At 36.3% G+C, this 19,627-nt stretch overlaps 1 protein-coding gene across 3 annotated transcripts in view; it reads right to left on the bottom strand.

Moving 5' to 3' along the window:
- LOC132907329 (carbonic anhydrase-related protein 10) overlaps nucleotides 1-19,627 on the bottom strand; it is a 231,082-nt gene that overhangs the window by 22,552 nt on the left and 188,903 nt on the right. For all 3 annotated transcript variants that reach the window (XM_060960303.1, XM_060960302.1, XM_060960305.1), the window contains exon 5: nucleotides 5,311-5,406. In XM_060960303.1, coding sequence (XP_060816286.1) covers nucleotides 5,311-5,406 — 96 coding nt within the window. The remainder of the gene's footprint in view (nucleotides 1-5,310; nucleotides 5,407-19,627) is intronic.

Genomic DNA, 19,627 nt, shown 5'->3' with positions numbered 1-19,627 from the left:
ATCGATATAGATAAGCATAGAGATTCATAAACGTTTGTTTAAGGTTAAATTTGGCAATCAAAGCATTCATGTTCGATAAGAAAAGTACTTTTACGTAGATCAGATACGGAATGATAATTTCATTTCATATTTCCTCGAAATTTTCAGTTTCTCGTTTTTATAATCCACGAAGTTCTAAACGATTTATGCGAAAATGCTATATAAGACTATAATACAATATGGACTGATATTACAGTGTATTGTTATATGCATTGGCTTACGAAACTATTTGAACATTCACCATGGAAAACTTTTATGTTGGTATCTTATGTATTATATAAAAAGTTTGGAAATTTCATTAGCATTATAACGAGACACGACTAGAGGAAGATATTGTTAAATATTCTTTCGAATACATAAGTATACCGAGGAGGAAGTGAATCTCAAGTACATATTCTGACAATATCCGGCATAATTATCGCGTCTTCATCCGGCAGACAAAATAGAGGCAAGCTGGATTATTAGCTTCCGAGCTCGATAACTTATTAACTGATAATAAAATTTTCAGCTCGCTGTAATAAAGCAAATTCAATGGTTACGTTACTGCGTTATACGGGTCGTTCGGTCTAATAATATAACGTGCGATTATTACGTTCGCTTTGCACTTCTTGTTACGCGGTTTAATAAGGGAACGATAATATTTATTTTCCTTGGTAAAGTACATATTAGACTTACTTCCAATAATGTGTATAAAGTATTTAGTAATTAATGATACAGTGAGATATTATTATGCAGTAAGAATTACCAATTATAAGACAGTAAAATCAAACTTCAATTAAATCAAAGATTTACGAAAATCAAGATTTACGATTAAATTAGTACGATGTATAATTACTAAATATTTTCATGGAAACGGAAATTAAACATTAAACGGCCACTTTACTTTGAATATTTTCTATATCTTCGCGTATTACGTACATTCCGTATATTCTTGCAGCATTAAATTTGTTACGAATTTCTTTATTGCTAAAACCGAACGTACGAATATAAATACGATATTTCTACGATATAAATATTCCTTTAATTTCTCCTCGCTTTCTATTCTCAAGCAGAAAAAAGTTTGTAATGAATAAAATTTATTGCTCTCAAGAAGGAAGAAAAATCTGTCTACAAACTGTAAAAAGCAAATGAAAAAATCGTGTAAGTAAATCCAGCAGAAAATGTAGGAAAGGGAACCTCGTCGTTTTCGTCATCAACCCCCTCCTACGTCGCTTTCAATCAACGCAAACATTGTCCAATAATTTCACCTCGCCCCGGATTCATTAAAACCCAGTGTCGTAATTCCCACCAAGCATCAAGGATCCAGAACAAACGACTAAAATTCCAGTCGATAAATCCATCCCGGTGAAAACGGGTGACACGAGTGTCCCACGAAAGGTACACGTGGAATGGGGTGGCAACGCGCGAGTGAAAATATCCGGGAGCTCATTTAGCCCCTTCGGATTGTTCAAGCGTTGACAGGGAATGCTGCCACCGACTCATTTGGATCTTATCCCTCAGACACCCCCAGGGTATAATCCGTTTGAATTACACCCGTCAACACGACGCCCCTCTGCCACGACACACTTTTACGAGCTACCACCGTACCCTGTCGAGAGATCGAGCACCTGTTAAAGATTGGCCCGCGACACGGCAGCCGCTTTGGGGATGGTTCTAAAATATTTTCGTCGTTACTGTGACTATGTTATCAAGGAAATGATCTTGATCTGAACAGTGTGAATTGGTGCACGTGTGAGTTATTAACGTAGATCTATTCCAAACTTCATTCAAATATACTTTAAATCTGTTTAAGACTCGACCAAGTTCGTAATTTAAACGTAATCCAAATCTAACTGAAATCTATTTTAATTCTGATTAAAAATTAATTAAAAACTACCTTGAATGTAACTCAAATCGGATTCAAATCTGTCTCAAACCTAACTCAGTCCTAATTCAAGTTTGATTCAAACTGAGATAGATCGAAGAAGTTTGAAGTTTGATAAATTATATTCAGTAAAAAATAATAATAAATGAAACAATGTACAAGCAAGTAAAATTGTGTGACGTGTTATGAAAAAATAATATAAGAAGGTATGATGAAATCTAAGAAAAAGAAGCATCTACTACTTTCACACATAGAAAATTCCAACCAACGTATAAACTCATTCACGCCACATAAATTCTCAATCTCTTTTTATCTTTTTACTTTTTTACCTGTCCAACAAATTTTACAGACCTTTCAAGAAACACGATATCTCCCTAAAACCATGGACATATAAGAAATACGTAAGAGTGAAAAATCAGGTACCTCGTCTCTATAATATCATGGTCTTTTTAAAATATTGTAAACTTTCTAAATAAGTGGTTTACATTCAGGTTACCTCCGTCACGCCGCGTCCTTAATGCATCCTAAAGGACTCTTTTCCCTCCTCGTCTTTTTGCTGTTCCCTCTGTTTCACGGTCGCGCGTTTCAGCTGCTAAAGACCGTGAAAGGTAAGGGAAAAGGAAGATGGGGGGGGGGGCGGCTGGCTGCTGGAACTTTGAAAATTTATTCCGGAAGTAAACGGTGCGACCGCGCAAAACGAGGGAAAATCCCTGTCAACCGACGTACCATGCTTTTTCGCGAGAATACGCTCTCGCCTTTTCTTCTCTCCCCTCTGGTCTCGCGTCGTTAATTCCTCGGCTGACGACCACTGATTTTGGGTAATGATTTGGAAACGAGCCGCGCGTGGATTTTTGTGTCATTAGCGGCTGGGAACCGCTGCTAAAGGCAGATGAAAATTACGCTTGCACGCGAAAAACACCACTTTGGGTTTTGATGGTGCGTGACTGCTGATGGATGTTAGCGAAGAGGATGTTAACTACCAGAGTTGAATAATATTATGAGAATTTTTCAAGCTACAGCGTTTTTCAAGTAATTATTTTCAGCAGTAACGCTGTATGATTATGGATGTTTAATTTGGAATTGTTTGTTTTCTTAAATTTTGTTGTAATTCGTTTGAAGATCATATCGTTTTGACCAGGGAAATATTAGTTATTATCTTTGACTAATTTTATGGGAATTTTTCAAATTAGAGGGTACTTGTTTTTAATAATAATATTACACAACTGCAGAAATCCGATTCGATAGTGTGCGCATTTGTTTGAATAACAGAATCTTAATCCCAAGAAGATAATAACTACGAGAATTGACTAATTTTTTGATAAATTTTCCAGTTAAAATATAGCTTCCTTACTCACTACTTATAAACGAGTAATACGGAATAATCGTTGGTTTAAAATTTTAATTCAGAGATTGAACGAAAGAAGCGAGGATTTCTAAGGCGAAGATACAGGAATTTGATCTAATTTGTAGAATTATACATAAAAATTTACAGAAGATGTATTCTGCTCAATGAATCATTAGATTAGCACTCGTTCAATAAATACTCGAAACGATAACATTAGAATGCATAAACTTATTGCAAGAACATTTCTAACAATCATGATATACATAGAAGAACGAAACGGGAATGGTAATCAGAAAAGGAAATAGAACGAGCTAGAAACGAGTCGATGTTTCGATAAACAGTCTGAGTGAAGCGGCAGCAGCCGATTCTGTTGAACTATCGTGCCAGAAATCAGAAGCATAAACGCTTGTTTCCTGGCGTTTGTTGCCTCAGAATCGCAGGCTTTCCAGTTTCTTCTAGCGGAACACCGGTTCTAGAAGGGGTGAAAGAGCAAGAGAGAAAACGTAGACGATCGTCGACGTGAGAGAAAATGTGAGGGTATAAGAACGAGGTGGAACGAGCTGGCGAAAGCAGAACGTTTCCTTCGAAACTTTGGAATTTATTCTCGGAGCAAGCGGCACGCAGCCCCGGGAAGCCTGCCGGGTGTTTGTCTGCGAGACTTCGAAATAATTGTTCACCAATAAGAACGTCGCGAATAAAATCTTTCTACCTCTTCCTCGTACATTTTCCTTCCTCCTTTTTTCTATTTTATTTATCTCGATTTTTTGAAATACACTTTGCTCTGTTTTTATATAATAAAATGATTTTGCCCAAATCCGAGAAGAAAGAAAGAGAAAACAAATTCGAGAATCTAGAAAGCTTGGAGAGCAAAGGATCCTGCAAAAATGTACAATATATATTTTATTTATTTATTTATATTAAACACAAGAAATATCTATGAAACAAATGTCTATTTAAGTAGCATTTTTTTAATTTGCGTTCAGAAAAATATGAATTTGTAGAGGTAGTCTATTTGGGAATAAAAATTTGTGAATTACAAATATTTTGGGATTTCATTTTTGTTAATAACAAATTCGTAATTTTTGTAATTTTCTTAGTTATTTTTAACGGTAGAATAAATTACATCGATCGAAAGGATACGGTAAACACGCGATACCTAGTTTACAAACTCGGGAACAAATTCCAGGGTTGCTAAACTACCCCTCGTTGACATATAGGATTCTATGATTGCTATCCTTATTTGTCAATCCCTTCTGTCTTGTTACCATGATCCATTTGGGAATTCATATTTGTGTCTTTAATAGATTATTAAATAGATTGATTAATGTAAATTATAATTAATAGATTGATTAATCATCATTAAAATGAATTTAATCGAAGCGTCTACAAAATTCTACGATAGTATCGATAGTATAGATATTTTTTGGTACTTATTTCATTGCTATTTTAGCAATGCTTTTATTTTTTTTTTTTTTTATATAATCTCGCCAATGTTTATTTATTTATCTTTTTTCGAAATGAAAGGAATTATAAATGTTTTTTGATATCAAAATAACTGTCGCGTACGTATATATTCTCTTTGTTCAAACACCATTCATATATCTCATGCATATTCATTTATCTAGTAATTCCACGGTGGCAGAGTGGAACGTTTGTTACAAAATTGATGCGAAACAGATGGAACGCACACTTTATTTAGCAATGTAAATACGTTCATAATACGAAGCGTTAACATGTAACAAAAAAAGTGGCGATATAAAGTCTTCAGTAACAAATCGTACAAACCGAAATAACGATAAGTATTCGGCAATATTCAAGTACAAAGATTCGATCATCTAGATTCCAAAAATTGAAAACACAACGAACATATCAAAATCCTACTCTTTCATAAAACCGCCATTGCTTACATAGTCACTTATATCATATCAAATTCACTTCTGTGCCCACATACACACAAACACACATAAATCTAAACATCCCGCTATACAAAGCTCCCAAATCACTGTGAAACTTCCTCGTTTTAATCATTTCGTAGAAACTACAATATTCTACATTCGCTTACCTGTACCATCAACGAGATCGCGACCAGGCCTTGACTTTTGTGTTGCGCCTCGCTCATATTGTGATACAGTTCCGCGTTGAACCCGTACACTTGTATCTGAAACACAGAGAGAGGAAGAAAGTCAGAAAGTAGGCAGACTGGGATTTATTTGGCCGCGTAATCGCAACGCGTTTCCGTATTTCCCCTCGCCGTAATTACACCGACAAATTTCGCGTTTCACACGAACCAACCAGTGGGATCGTGGCCGCTTTGTGGCCCGACGATACACGTGTACATAGAAAACGCCCGCCACGGAATCGTCTTGCCAAAATTGCACGCGCCGCTGCAGCCGCTTCGTTTCGTGAGCCTTGTTCCGTACCGCTTTCGAATGAATTAATCGCCGAAAGATTTCAAAGGGATCTTGCCGGCCCTTCGCCCCTCTATCTCCACTGATTTCCTGTACATCACGAGAATTAATCCTTCGTGCACGAGCATACCTCGTACCTTTGCCACGCCGCCCTGTCATTGTTTCCCTCGATTCACCCTCGTTCGGGTAAATATACGTGCCCTTTCATTTTACCATCTATGTACGTTTAACTGTGTTTGAGTTTTCAGTATGTGGAACTTTTAGAAAATTTCTGCTCTTCGGAAGTTCGTGTATTCTGACGGTACGATCGAATTTTCTTGAGCTTAGATTCTGGCACATTTTTTCCGTAGTTTCGATTCCACTTTTGAATTTTGAGAAATTTGGGATTTCTATGAGATTAAATGCTTCGTTTCGATGGTCGAGCTTTGAGGAAGTTGAAGTTCTATGGAAAATTTCTTGAGTCTAGATTATTTTTTATTTATTTTTATTCCTTTATTATTTATTTCAATGAATTTTACTTGTACAGTAGATAAATGTCAATTATTATAAACGTATCATTTCAGTCAGATTAAGGCATTTGTCGGAATGTTCCATAAAATCAAGAAAGTTTTTATAGTTTTATATTTACATTTTGTATATTTAAAGTATGTAGATATTATAATGTAGGCATTAAATCATGCTGGAAGTTAAGCCTAAAATAATAGAAGTAGCCAAGAAAAGTTTTATAAAAACAAAAAAGAAAACCTAGTGGAAAGAACAAAAAATTATTACATCAATTAATTATTCACAAATAATAGTAACAAACATTTAAGTTAATTACGAGACTACCCAATGCGTTACTAACATATCAGATATCAAAATCAGTTTAAAAAGCTGTATAATGGCATTTTTGGAAATAAACTTTCACCTCAGAAATAGGCTTTTAATAATTAAACAAGACTCTGACGCGGCGTGGGTAAACTTTGCTAACCCTGCTTAACTCGGCTCGACTAAATTAATCAAGCGTTAGATATTAACCCGTGAAATTGCTTAAGCTGTTTGACCACTGTCGCGACGATTTATGTTTCATTTGGTCAAACGAAATCACGTGAATAATTTCGTTCTCGATGAAAATTGATCTCGCACCTTCAATATTTCTTCCGACCTTATTCAAATCAATAAATCAAAGATCCATATACGTTTCACGTATTTTCGGAAGGTTATATATATTTTATATAGACAGAGAAAAAATCATTATTCGGAATATTCTGACAACGTATCGTCAGATAATAAAAAATTGTTGAGGCTATCGAGTCGGTTGATACCTTTCCCACGCCATGTCGGTGCACTTTATTAAGAGCTTTTATTTCGATAAAACAGAAACGGCTCTATGAGCATCGCATTTTTCCCTTGTAAATAACCGGTCGATAGAGATTCCTCTATGCATTCTTGATACTGGCCTGTATTTTTTTTCTATCCTTCGTAAAACGAAAGGAAGTCAATGGTTCTCGCTGCTCGTTTTGCCAAGGAAAATTCACAGTAACGAGATCAAGAAATTTTTCGATAAAACGGCCAAGTAAAGGAAATACTGTAATTTCGTATAATCAGTGAAACACTCTTGGATATTCGTTTCTCAGAATCGCGGAATTTTTCCTATTATTTTTTTGTGGAATTATCTGCTCTCCAACTTCAATATTAATTTAACGTCGGTGATTTTAAAAGTACTTCACTGTGAAATCATAACTTCTTTCGTAAGCAACGAACAGATTTCACAATTAACGGGAATTACAAAGAGTAACCGATTTGTATGAATCTTATGAAAATTTTCAATTAAGGAAATTATTAAGAATATCCAGAAACAAATTTCATAAAAATTCTGTAACTAGAAAAACTGTATGAAGACTATTTAAAAAAGATCTCATAAATGTTACATAAATTTAGAAATCTATAAAAACACACATAGAACTGAAACTAACAAGATAATTAAAGTAAAACTGAATTGAAATATATACGAGTCATGTGAAATGAGGACAAATTTCGAGAAAATTTTTGAAACAGAGAAAACTATCGACGAATCTTTATCGTTATCGTTTCAAGCTGAATGAAAGAGGAAGCAGCTAAGAAAATAGAACGAACGTGCGACGCTTTGCAGGTATCGTCTATCTTTTCTCAATTCCCTTTGTTGTTTTTCCTAAATCGCATCTCAAAGGTGTTCTCAATCACGCTCGGGGCTGTTTCAAGCATCTACGTTCTTTCTACGCTGATGTTAAGATCGAAACGGATATTCGACGGTCGTGTAAATTACAGTTGTAAATTTACCGACGCGACAAACTGCTACGTCTCCCTAAACCCTACCCCGTACTTTTTTTTCTCCCTACAGAAACGACCATTCGCGTTCGTCGTCATAAATTTCGATCAGTCTTTCGGAAAGCACCGATTCGTCTCACTTTGTTTCGATTCTCTTTATGCTTCTTTGCCGATGATGCAATTTGTTGATTAGAATTTCCCAACAAGCTACATCAACATCTACTAATTCAACAATTAGTAAATATCTGAAAAATTGTTTAACCTCTTTGTTTTAAGTGAAATTTTCTAATGTAATTCGTCGATTATAATTCGATGAATGAAGAAGAAATTGTTGATAAGTTTGGATCTTAATTGCTGAAATAATGGTAGAGGAACACTAAGTTTACATTTAGGATTTATATTAAAATACTTATAGATTTATTTGATAAACGATCTCATATTCGTCGATTACACATTTACACACGTCTCAGCATTTTCTTTGTTTTACCTTCTTCCACACCAGACTGTTAACTGAACAGTTTACATTCTTTTGTTTTCGAGACGCCGCGCGTTCACATACTTCCACACATTCATATTCACATATATGTATCATTACTACGCGGTCAATCTAATCTAGCACACAAAATTATACATACTTCATGTTTAATCGATCATTCGCGGAGAGACGCGATCGTGAGAAAGCACGTCAACGGGAGTCGTAAATTCCCGTTACGATTAGATAATCGGCGTCACGAACTGATAGATCCCCTTATTTCTGTTAAGATAATAGGAGTGGTTCAATTGAGTTTACACTGAATTAACACGTATAAATTAATGTTTATTCCAACAACTTTGTAAAGAAGATAGTTACACTGGTGCGTATGTATAGGTGAAGTAAGTGATTGATCTAAGGGTAGAAACCCGGTAAAAATATGTTGACTATTCTAACGATGAAGAATAAGTGAAGTTTAGTGACGATGTTGTGTCGGAGGAAAGCTAGTGATGGGTGTGTCTAGCGCATGGGACCATCGGATTTGTTGATGACAATTTTGGTTAGGAAAGTGAGGGCAGTGGATACTAAGAAGGTTGGTGGATTAAGAAGGGTCTTAGCCGCCCTCGATAGAAAATTGCTAGTAGGATGCATCATACGTGAGAAAAACTAACTTCCTCGTGTCTTGTCGTAGTAAACAATAAACTTTAGAAAACGACTTAGTAAAAAGATCTTTGTTCGGTCTGAAGGACCTTAGCTAGAAAATTTCTGAGATTTATGATAGGTCCTTAAGGCTATTGAGGGTACGCAGTAAGGATATGTGGACATCTGGTAGCCACCTTGCCCGCGGTGTGTGGCCTGGTCTACATAGTGTGTCGCCAGACGTAACACCTCGATAGAAATAAATGGTGATTTATATAATCTGTTGATCGTAAGAGAAAAACGAAGAAGGAATTAATGGAGAATAAAATTTATCAATTACTTTACAAAACTAATCCTGAAACACTTATAGAATATTTTGCAAATGTAATTGTGGAACGTCTATAGCATACTTGCAAAGAAGAAATAATCCTATACATACTTTGTAAACAGATTTCGAAAAGAGACTCATTTTCTCAAAGAACTCAATTGCCTAAATTATTAATCTGCTATAATGAAAACTCCCAATACCAAATCACCGTAGTATTTAAAAACATAACTTCCTCTTCTTAAATAGTGATACACTCGACCAACTTACAATTCGCGTTACAAATTAACCATGAAAAATACCAACTTCAGGGTAATTGCTTCGATCTGACATAGCATGTGACACGCTCAAACAGAGAAAGAGCAGCAGAGACTGGTAGAAAATCAAACGCCGACTTTTAACCACCGATCCAGCTTTCTTCGTTCTTCCGTGCAGGCAGCGCACTCGTTTCTTTCTCTCGATAATGGCATTGCCGCGGCACTTCCGCCGCCGCTTCGACCTCGTTGAAAGGCCTACGATGCGACGAGTCTTCAAAGACGTCGCTGACGCTGTTGCAACACGATGAATCTTCCGAAGAGAGATGAGCGGCGACACTTGTGATAGAAGAGAAAGAGAGAGATGGATAGATAGACAGATAGATATAAAGAGAGAGAGAGAGAGAGAAAGGCAAGGATGAGCACAAATCCAGCGCATCTGATCAAAGTACGACTAGCACTACTTACAGAAGGGGAAGATTCGCCGCGTCCTACACGAATTCACTTCCCTTAGACTTTCCCGCGTTTCACTTCATGCTACATTCTTAAAGTTATCCTTTTGTTTTTCTAGAGACTCCTCGCGTAGAATGTAAGAAGAAACGTAGATTTTTCTCCTGAAAATATAGTCCAACTGTTGATACCGCGAGACGGATGGGAAATTAAATGTACTGCGTGGACTTTAGTTTAGTTTTGCTATCTTTCTTGATGTCCATGTAAACAGTGGTTTTCTTTCGCTTAGAATTTCGGCAAGGTAAATTATGGTAAGAGATGGTGAAGTCATTAAGTGTTTACGAGGCAACGAAAGTGGAATAAGCTTACTTTTTGAAATGGTTTTTGAAACGTTTATTTTCGTTGATTCCGGTTTAGTTAAAAGGGTTGGAGTTGATGTTTTACAGATAATTTTGTTCAACTCGTTCATGGTAAATATTGAGATTCGTTGGAAAAGTATTAGAAATGTGCTTAAACAGTATCAAGTTAGATATCGCATTCTCGCTTCGAACGTGACGTAATTCAAGAACAGAATTTAAAAAATGTAACGAACTCATTATTCCAGTACGTTATTTTGTTCATTAAATTTTTCAGTAAGCGAAATGGTACTTCCAAAACAGGATCAAATGTCGCTTTTGTCACCTTTAGTTTACGATTCTATAAAAACGCATTCGGATCAATCGATCAAGTTATCCAAATTGAAGCAAGTTCTGGAAAATTTTTCACAGTGATAATTCGAAAAACATGTTTACATAATATATTGGTTTACACAAGAAGGTGTAGAGTACGGGTCGATGAAATATTTTCTCGTTAAGTTTCATGATTGCATTCGCGTCGCCAATATTTCGCCAGGGGAATACACCTAAAAAATTATAGCAGTCAATGATCGAGACAAATTGAATCCAGCCGGATGTAAATTAAATTTTACAATTTTCACGATGCGATCTGGTAAATGACGGTGCGAAAAGCGTACCTGTGCGCGAAGGGGTTCGCCGTGTGTCGATTTAATTAAATTTTAGGCAGCCCGTGTAATCGAATCCTAGTACAACTGCGATTACGAAAGTCGTTCTATGTTTAATGCCCTGCAGGGAAATAGTAAATGCAATTTAGAACGTCCTGCGGCGCAGTTAATTTATTGATATCGAGAGCGCCACCGTAATTTTCCACCGGTGCTAATAATGTACAATAAAGTTTTAACGAACCCTACGTCTGCCGAATAAAACGCCATAGAAACGCACAGAAATGAAAGAAAAGAAGAAACGAGAATTGCACGTTTTGCCAGAAGCGAAAAGGGGATAGATACTCTTTTTTCGGTACAGTTACTCGCCGAACAAATTACTCATCGAAATTTGGAGAATTCAATCTCTACACGAATCTCCAACTGAATTCGACTGGAAAATTATTTAGAACGTAGCATGAAATTTATAGCGGGAATTAGTTTCTAAAGAGACTACTAAACACTATAAAACACCAATTGATTATTTAAAAGAAAAATTTCGAATCTTTCATCTTCGACATTCGTCAAATCAAACCACCAAAAACCAACAAAATTACTAACTTCTCAATCTTCCTATAACACAAACGCAGATTTTTATGACACGAAAAATTTCTAACCCTTCATCCTGAAAGATGAAGAGGTCGTAAATGTAAAATACATAGGGCTCTGATTCGTGTTATAGTATGAAAAATACCTAATTTCGAATAATTTAAAAGTGGCAAAAAGAACAAAATTTGGCAAACTTTCCAATCTTCCTATAACACGAATCAAAGAACAAGCAATAATCCGTGAAGATTCAACATCAACCGAAAGTTCAAAGATCGACAGAGGTATCCACTTCGTTCACACTCTTATTCCGAATATCGATAGTTACGAGCTGCCTGTTTTTCCTACGGCTCGTTAGATCGATCGAGTTCACCATGGTCCACTAGCTGACATCGAGATTCGTTATCGTCTCGACTCTCGGCGATCTTAGGGTCGGGGGTGGTTTGCCGGAAATTCAGGATTCAGCCCGTCTACGAGCGCAAACACAGACATACTCTTTCAAGTATCTTCGCTTTATCCGATGGTTCGTTGGATGGATCTTCGCGCTCCATCCGCATTCTGCCTCTTACCACCCTTGGCCCATACTACCTTTATGCTTTGGCTGATACTTTGTTACCACCACTGCATAATCACCGGGTCGAAACACTGGAAATCCGCAAGCGAAGCCAGAATTACGTATTAGAACGCTTTAAACACTCGCTTTGAAGGATAGAAACCGCGTTCACACGTATACGTGTCACATATCTCTGCTCAATTGGTCTACGAGTTCTTTGGAAAAGGCTGCTTCAGCAATTTCGTTCTCGACAACGATGTCGTGATGGGACAGATTGAGCTTTTGTACGGGCATTACGTATCTGCTTTGCTCGAATACTTCTGCAGATACTCGTGTGGAGTATGGAATCATACGATAGTCTTGTTCTTTCAGAAATGATCAACGAACCATCGAACGACTAAAATATGAAACATCAAATTATTTTCTTACGATCAATTTATTATTATATTATTTATAAGCGAGACTCGTCGTGGTTATTTTGATCAAGTTTGAAACAAATCTAAAAATATATACATAAGATGGCATTTTAAGCCTAAATGATAAATTGAGATTCATTGGAGCATCAATCAGAGTTAAGAATTAAGAGCTGAGAATTGAGAAAGTTTTATATATTTTCGTATAAGTAGTTAATGTGATTGTCGTTTCATTGTTAGATATATCTTTTATTACTTATTGTTTAAAGAAATGACGTATGAAGAGCCTGTGTAAAACACAGTAGATTCCTAAAACATCGTAGCTAAAATTAATTTTTGTATGTATATTAAAGGGTAAGAATATAAAATTATACTTGAATTATATGGTAATTTGGTTGTATGATTACTTGAGTAACGTGAATTTGATTGTGGGTTAGAACGAGGTATAAATTGCAGGAAATCGTGTAGAAATATATTATAATTTAGGTTGTATTATGGTGTTTTGCGTAGTAGGTGGGACGTAGGTCGGTCCCTTGTACAGCAACTTGGATCACGCCATGAGTTATGGCATAGTGACCTGGATCGCAACACGTTCTGCTATGTAATGTTTTGGATTACGTTATGAATTATAGGATAGTGATCTGAACTATCCCACAAGCAACGTTATCGTAAGTTAGATCATTGCAGTTTTACAATTTCGTGTAAGGAAATTCAATGTATGTTATAATTGAACTGTCGTTTTTTACGCAAATTCATATTTTTATGAATATAATTAAAAAAGTAGAACCTCGATGGAAAATTAGTTTGCCTGTCGAATATTACAGAAAGCACTATACTTTGAATGTTTTATATATTTTTTCGTGTTATATGCATTCTATACAATTTTGCACGTGCAAATTCTTTATAAATACATCAGAATATAAGATTTAGTTATAATTTAACACATTCCATTTTACTGTGAATTATGAACAATATATTTCATAAACACATTTACTTTTTACGGAATTTATTTCACGAAGTAATTTGTGTATTAGTAAGAATTAGTAATAAAAAAATGTTTTGAAATGAAATAATTTGTTTATGATCATTATATGAATATGCGTGGCAATTAGTACGTCTATTGCATAATGGAAACTATTTTTAATTCCTCAGTTTCATCTCAAAAAAAAAGAAGAGAAAAGAAAGCAAATGATAATAGAAAAGAGATACCTCCAACTCTTAAACCTCCAATTCTTTCTGAAAAGAAACTAATTTCAAATGTAAAAAAATGAAAAATCAAATACACTTGAATAAAACAATTTAGAAAAAATCTTCAATAAATATAAATATAAATATCCAATTTCTCAAAATGGAAAAGAACAAATTCCCTAACCTTTGTTAAAAAAACACTAATAGTAGTTAAGACGATATGTAAAATCGCAACAAATTTCTTAACCTTTGGATTTCGCGGAAAATTCTCAACCGTGTCTACTGGAGGAAATTCGCGACGGCTTGAGGTTTGAAGGATAATTCGTGCGTTAGAGACGCGGCGTCGTCGCGTCACGACGTTCCTGCGGCCTATGGGCATGCCATCAGGATTTCTGGCACAATGCTGTATTCCAGCGTGATAGATATACAGCTGTAATCCCACGCGTTCATCCCCTTCGTCTCTCTCTCTCTCCCTCTCTTACCCTTCTCTCCCTAGCTATATTAACTCACGAGTGCTGCGTACACGAACGGCACTCGCGTACCATCCTATACATCTACCAACGCGACAATGCATAGCGAGCTCGAGGGTGCGCGTGCATTAATATGTAGATGCGCGTGTACGTGTACCCGTTGGGATTTCTACATTCATATGTAGATGCGTATAAGTAAACCGGTTTAATTTGTGAAAAAAATCGGAACAAGCTTATTATCGACGTTAAATCGTGTTAACAATTTCATTTGATCGTAATATATGGCAGTTAAGTTTTTATTACAATTGTAGTTTATCAGTTTTGACACAAATATCGACGGTTTATAATGGGATAGAAAATGGTTTCTAATGATTTGTATCGATTGGAATGATTAGCATTGAGCGTGATGGGCTATAGTACGAGATGATTAATTGAACGTAAGTCACATCAAATGATTTAATTTCTATAAAAAATTATCAAACTGCAATTGTATTTCTGGTGTATAGGTCGCGACAAAGATCGAGTTAACGATTTATCATTACTACGACGGGCCAACGTTAAGTGCGACGTTTAAAGCAACTCTTTTACACGAATTTTACTGCAATCCTTTTTTCTCTACAGAATAATATGATAATGTAAAACTTGCTGGAGCCTTCGTGCTTTTTTCCACGAAGACACCCTCTTTTCACGAAGCACAATCGACAACCAACGAAATTCAGGATAACAACGACTTTCCATTCGTATCGACTGAAATAGGGAGAAGTTACGACAACAAAGGGCCCTTCAAAGGGCGGCTTTCGGTAAACTGTTTCGATGGACGAACTCGTTAAACAACGATTCAACCGAGGAACACGGAGGCGTCGATTCATTAGTCAATTTCTTCCGGGTAAACTTTGTGAAAGAAAAACGGAGACAAGAGAAAGAAGGAAGAGAAGAAGAGAGGGAGACAGAAAAAAGAGAAGAAAATATTACCTAAGGACGTAGAATCGAAGGGAGAAGTTGATTTCCCCGCAAGTTCAACGTGAACTTCGGTTGGTTTGCGTCAGTGAGCAGGAAAAAATCGAGGTGTTCTCGAGTTGACGGCCTTTTAACACCGGCCGGAAGTAAGAGTGCCACTCCTGACAACAGACAATTGCAACGCGACGAGAGTCGTTCAACTATAAACGACCACTACAATTACGAGGAACGCGCAGCCACGCTCTCTCGACTGGTTAACGTTCTGCGCGGAATAATTAAGCAAATTTGCGCCGACGTTTCTGATTTAACTTCTACCGGCGGTCGCGTGGGCGAATTTGTCCGTGCTTTCCGCTCTCTGGTGTCGCGAGAAGAATCGCGGAAATAGTCTGGAGCACGTGGTTTCCCGAGTACATGCCTGCTAGACTAACGAGTCGAGTTTCCCACGAAGCGACAAACAATCGATAATAGAATTATATGAAATTATAATGTGTTGATGGCTTCCTGCAAATAGAGCTATTTATCATAAAAATGACGTAATTTTATAATTACTACAAGATATTTAATATTACTGCAAGATTTATAAATACTACAAGATACGATGAACGTTATATAAAAATACGATTGAATTAACTTTCCTAAGAATATCAAATTAAAAAGTTTCAGAATTGTTGGACAACTGATAGATCGATTAAATATTTCGGTAATAAAGACTTAATTTGATAACGAAAGTTACGAATATTTTTCGTGGAAGTTTGATATTCGTATTTTTCGTGAACGAGAGTGGCTCTAGTTAATTATAAACCGATGACACGATTTTCAGTAATAATACCGCGATAGTTGGTTACTTTCGACGATAATCCTCTCTTACGTTATTATCTGGCATTTGCATCGGAAAGATTAAACCGTGAAGTTAAATTACATACTGTGTGAGAGATAGGAGGTGAGAGGTAAAGAGCGAGAGCAGTAAAATCAGAATACTCTCGATAACGGGCTCGCGTGCGATAACGCATATTGTGCTGATGAATTGCTCGCATACCTTTATCTACACACAGAGAATACCTTTCTACAAATCGTTGATTATTCGACAAAACATTTGGCGCAGGCGTCATGGTTGTTGGGATCATTACTGGAGTGTAAATCGAGAAGTATTCGCAGTAATTTATGCAATATGCTGGATAGAGCCACACTGATTTTGTGTTTCGAGATAGATCTATCCGTAAATACCAGAAATTATTATTATGAATTACGTAATAAGGTTACATTTTTTTAAAAAATCATTTTTTTAAACGAACATTGTTATTTTCATATAAGATCATTTAATTAACGATGTAAGAAAATGTCAAAAGTATTTCTATTTATAAGTTGAGAATAAAACTACCTTACTATTCTAAACGTTTATCTACAATATGATAAACATTCAATTAATAAAATATTCAGTTAATACAAATGATCTTAAGTAATTGATCTGTATAAATTATTTCATTATTCTGTTATTTTCTGCTAATGGATTAAATAGATTATTTACTATAAGATTGTTTGCACTACCTTTATAACTATAGAACTTCGTGTCTAAATTAAACTAATTATATCAATTAAGTGATCTTAATCTAGTTATTTATATAGACTTGACTAATTTCCAGTAATAGGCGACTGTTTCTATAATAGCAAGTCGAAGAAGATTCAGAAAACTTTTAAACAACAAATTAATCAGATTTCTTCTTTTCCTAAAAGTTTGTCAAAATACTTGAAATTTGGTCCAACTAATTTCCCAACAATATAATGGTAATACGTATGTAGAAGAAGAAGATTCAGAAAATCTCTGAACGACGGATTAATCAACTTTTCCAGTAAAATACTAGGCAGTTGAACGATTTTTACGAGATTCCCAGTTGTACGTTCGCGTAGAAATTAAACCAATTATGCCTGTCAATTTGCGTCCTCCGCGGTACCATAATAATAGCACTCGAATCCCGTCGCACGCTGTTTGACCATTACGGAGGCATGCCGGCTGTCATGCTTCTCGTAAATACCTACGGTCATCAAAAGGGTCCTCAGAATCCCGCAGCGCCGATTTCCATAGCCATTGATCTATTCTGAACCCAATGCTAGAATTAACCGATCGATTGGCCACCCTGCATTTCGGATCCGCGACTGCCATCGACTGGAACGCGACTAATTACATTCGCGATTCACGTTAAACCCCTTTATTGTTCGTTTTCGATCTAATCGCCTCGCGGATTCTGTTTGATTTTTCTCTAATTCCTATTCAATATTATTTTTATAATTGTTTCGTGCAAATCGTGTTTGATTTGGTTCGATTAGCAAATTAATGGGTAGATTGTTTTATGGTAAGAAATTTCGGATATCGGAGTATTGTAATATTTCATTTAATATCACTAGTGTTGTTGGGTTCAGATTGCAGCTGGGTTATCTAATTTTAAACTTAACTTTTGTTTTAATTCGTGTCCTATATCTTATGTAATTTTGCATGTGATTTAGTTTGCTTTGGTTTGATTAGTGATTTGACGAATAGATTCTTTCGTAGTGAAAAATTTGGAATTGTGGAGTATTACAAGATTTAACAAGGAAGAAGAATTTAAAGATTCGCCAGATTCTCCCAAGTTATCTGATATTAGGGAAAATAATTTTTATATTCGTGTGTATTTTATCATCAAAATACACATCGTATATGTTATGTAATAACTAAAAAAAGTTGATATTTTATAACGTTAATTTTCACATCAACCAAATGGTACAGCACGCATCATGGATTGCTTTGAATCATTCAATTTAATCACGATAAGAAAAAAAAGACGTCGGGCGTACGCCAGGTTGAAAGAGGTGGAATTTAACGACAGAATCGAGTTTCTTGAAGCATCTTGAGCCGAGGATTTCGTGTGTCTGATGGAATTTCCTCGAGAATGGCCAGGGAAGCTTCCCATTCGTGCCCAACCATACACAGCCATGGTCTGACTCAGGTTCTCTGACCTACTTGCGTGCCCGAAAGAAGCGATTTTCGGATTCTACGGCACGTCTTACTTTTTCCACGCAAAGATACACCGTAGAAACCTGTATGGGGAACCATTTTTCCGACGAAAAATGTTACCATGCGATAGAGCCCCGTCTTCTTATTGCACGCAGCACTGCCACGAAGTTTCAGCTCAATCTTCGACGAAAAATTGAATGCCGATACGAACGAAAGTCCGAATGAAATACATTTTCCTCTTGTGATCCTTCAATGCAGAAACTTTCTCGCATTCCATGAAAATTCTTCACTATATATAGAATGCGAGTGTTTTTTTAGAAGAATTTATTGTACTGTCTGTATTACGCGAAGATTACAGCAGAAGAATAAGATAAACTAATGTTACATTTATCAATTAATAATTTTCTTTAACTCAGTGCATTTCTATCGAATGTACAGGGTGCGCCGTTAGAATTCGGACAGAATTCAATTTGTAGTTCCCACCATATTAGAATTCAGATGTTTGTGCTGATTGACTCTGAAGTTAGTTAAATATGTCAATAAGTCTTCTATAACCTCAAAATGACAGAACTCGTTAAGCAAAACCCGGAATACGATAGAAGAGCGGCGATTATAGAAAGTCTTCGCGCCGGGTGGATGCCAAAGTGAATCGGAGGAACGACCGTTGGCTGGCCCACAATCTCGAAGATGTTCCTGTTGTGGGCAAAACCAAATTTCCAGCAAGTGTTCACGTTTTGAGCGTTGTCTCAAGTGAGGGCGACGTCATGCCTCCGCACTTCTTCCAAAAAGGCGAAAGAATCACAAAGGAGGTTTATTTGGAGGTCCTGAAGACAGTAATAAAGCCGTGGATGGAAATTACGGCTTCTGGAAGGCCGTATTTATTTCAACAAGATGGCGCACCTGCTCACACAAGTCATCTTGTTCAAAATTGGCTCTCTGACAATGTGGACATGTTTTGGTCGAAAGATTTCTGGCCTCCTAACAGTCCCGACCTAAACCCATTGGACTATTACGTGTGGGGCGTTATCGAGAGACAAACTAATAAATGCAGGCACCCCAACGTCAACTCCCTACGAGCTGCTATCGAGTCAGAATTCGCGACAATTAAACGCGACCAGTTGAAGTCAGCGTGCTCGCGCTTTAGAGCAAGAATAGAGCAGGTCATAGAGGCAGAGGGTGGTTACATAGAATAAAAGTTCTCAGCAAGGACCCTTTAAATGAGATATAACAACATTTTCATGTGTTTTTGTGTATTGACTTAAATAAACAACTTTCTGCACAAAACTTCTTTTGTCCGGATTCTAACGGCGCACCCTGTATTTCAGTATTTCGAAATATCAAATTTCTGGTCAGTAATGTATATGTTAAATTTATTTAAATTAAGTTTATTTATTAC

This window comes from Bombus pascuorum, chromosome 5, assembly GCF_905332965.1.
Source record: "Bombus pascuorum chromosome 5, iyBomPasc1.1, whole genome shotgun sequence".
In the NCBI taxonomy this organism is placed as follows: domain Eukaryota; kingdom Metazoa; phylum Arthropoda; class Insecta; order Hymenoptera; family Apidae; genus Bombus; species Bombus pascuorum.
Note: the sequence above shows the minus strand (reverse complement) of the source record. Positions and strands in the feature narration are given on the sequence as shown.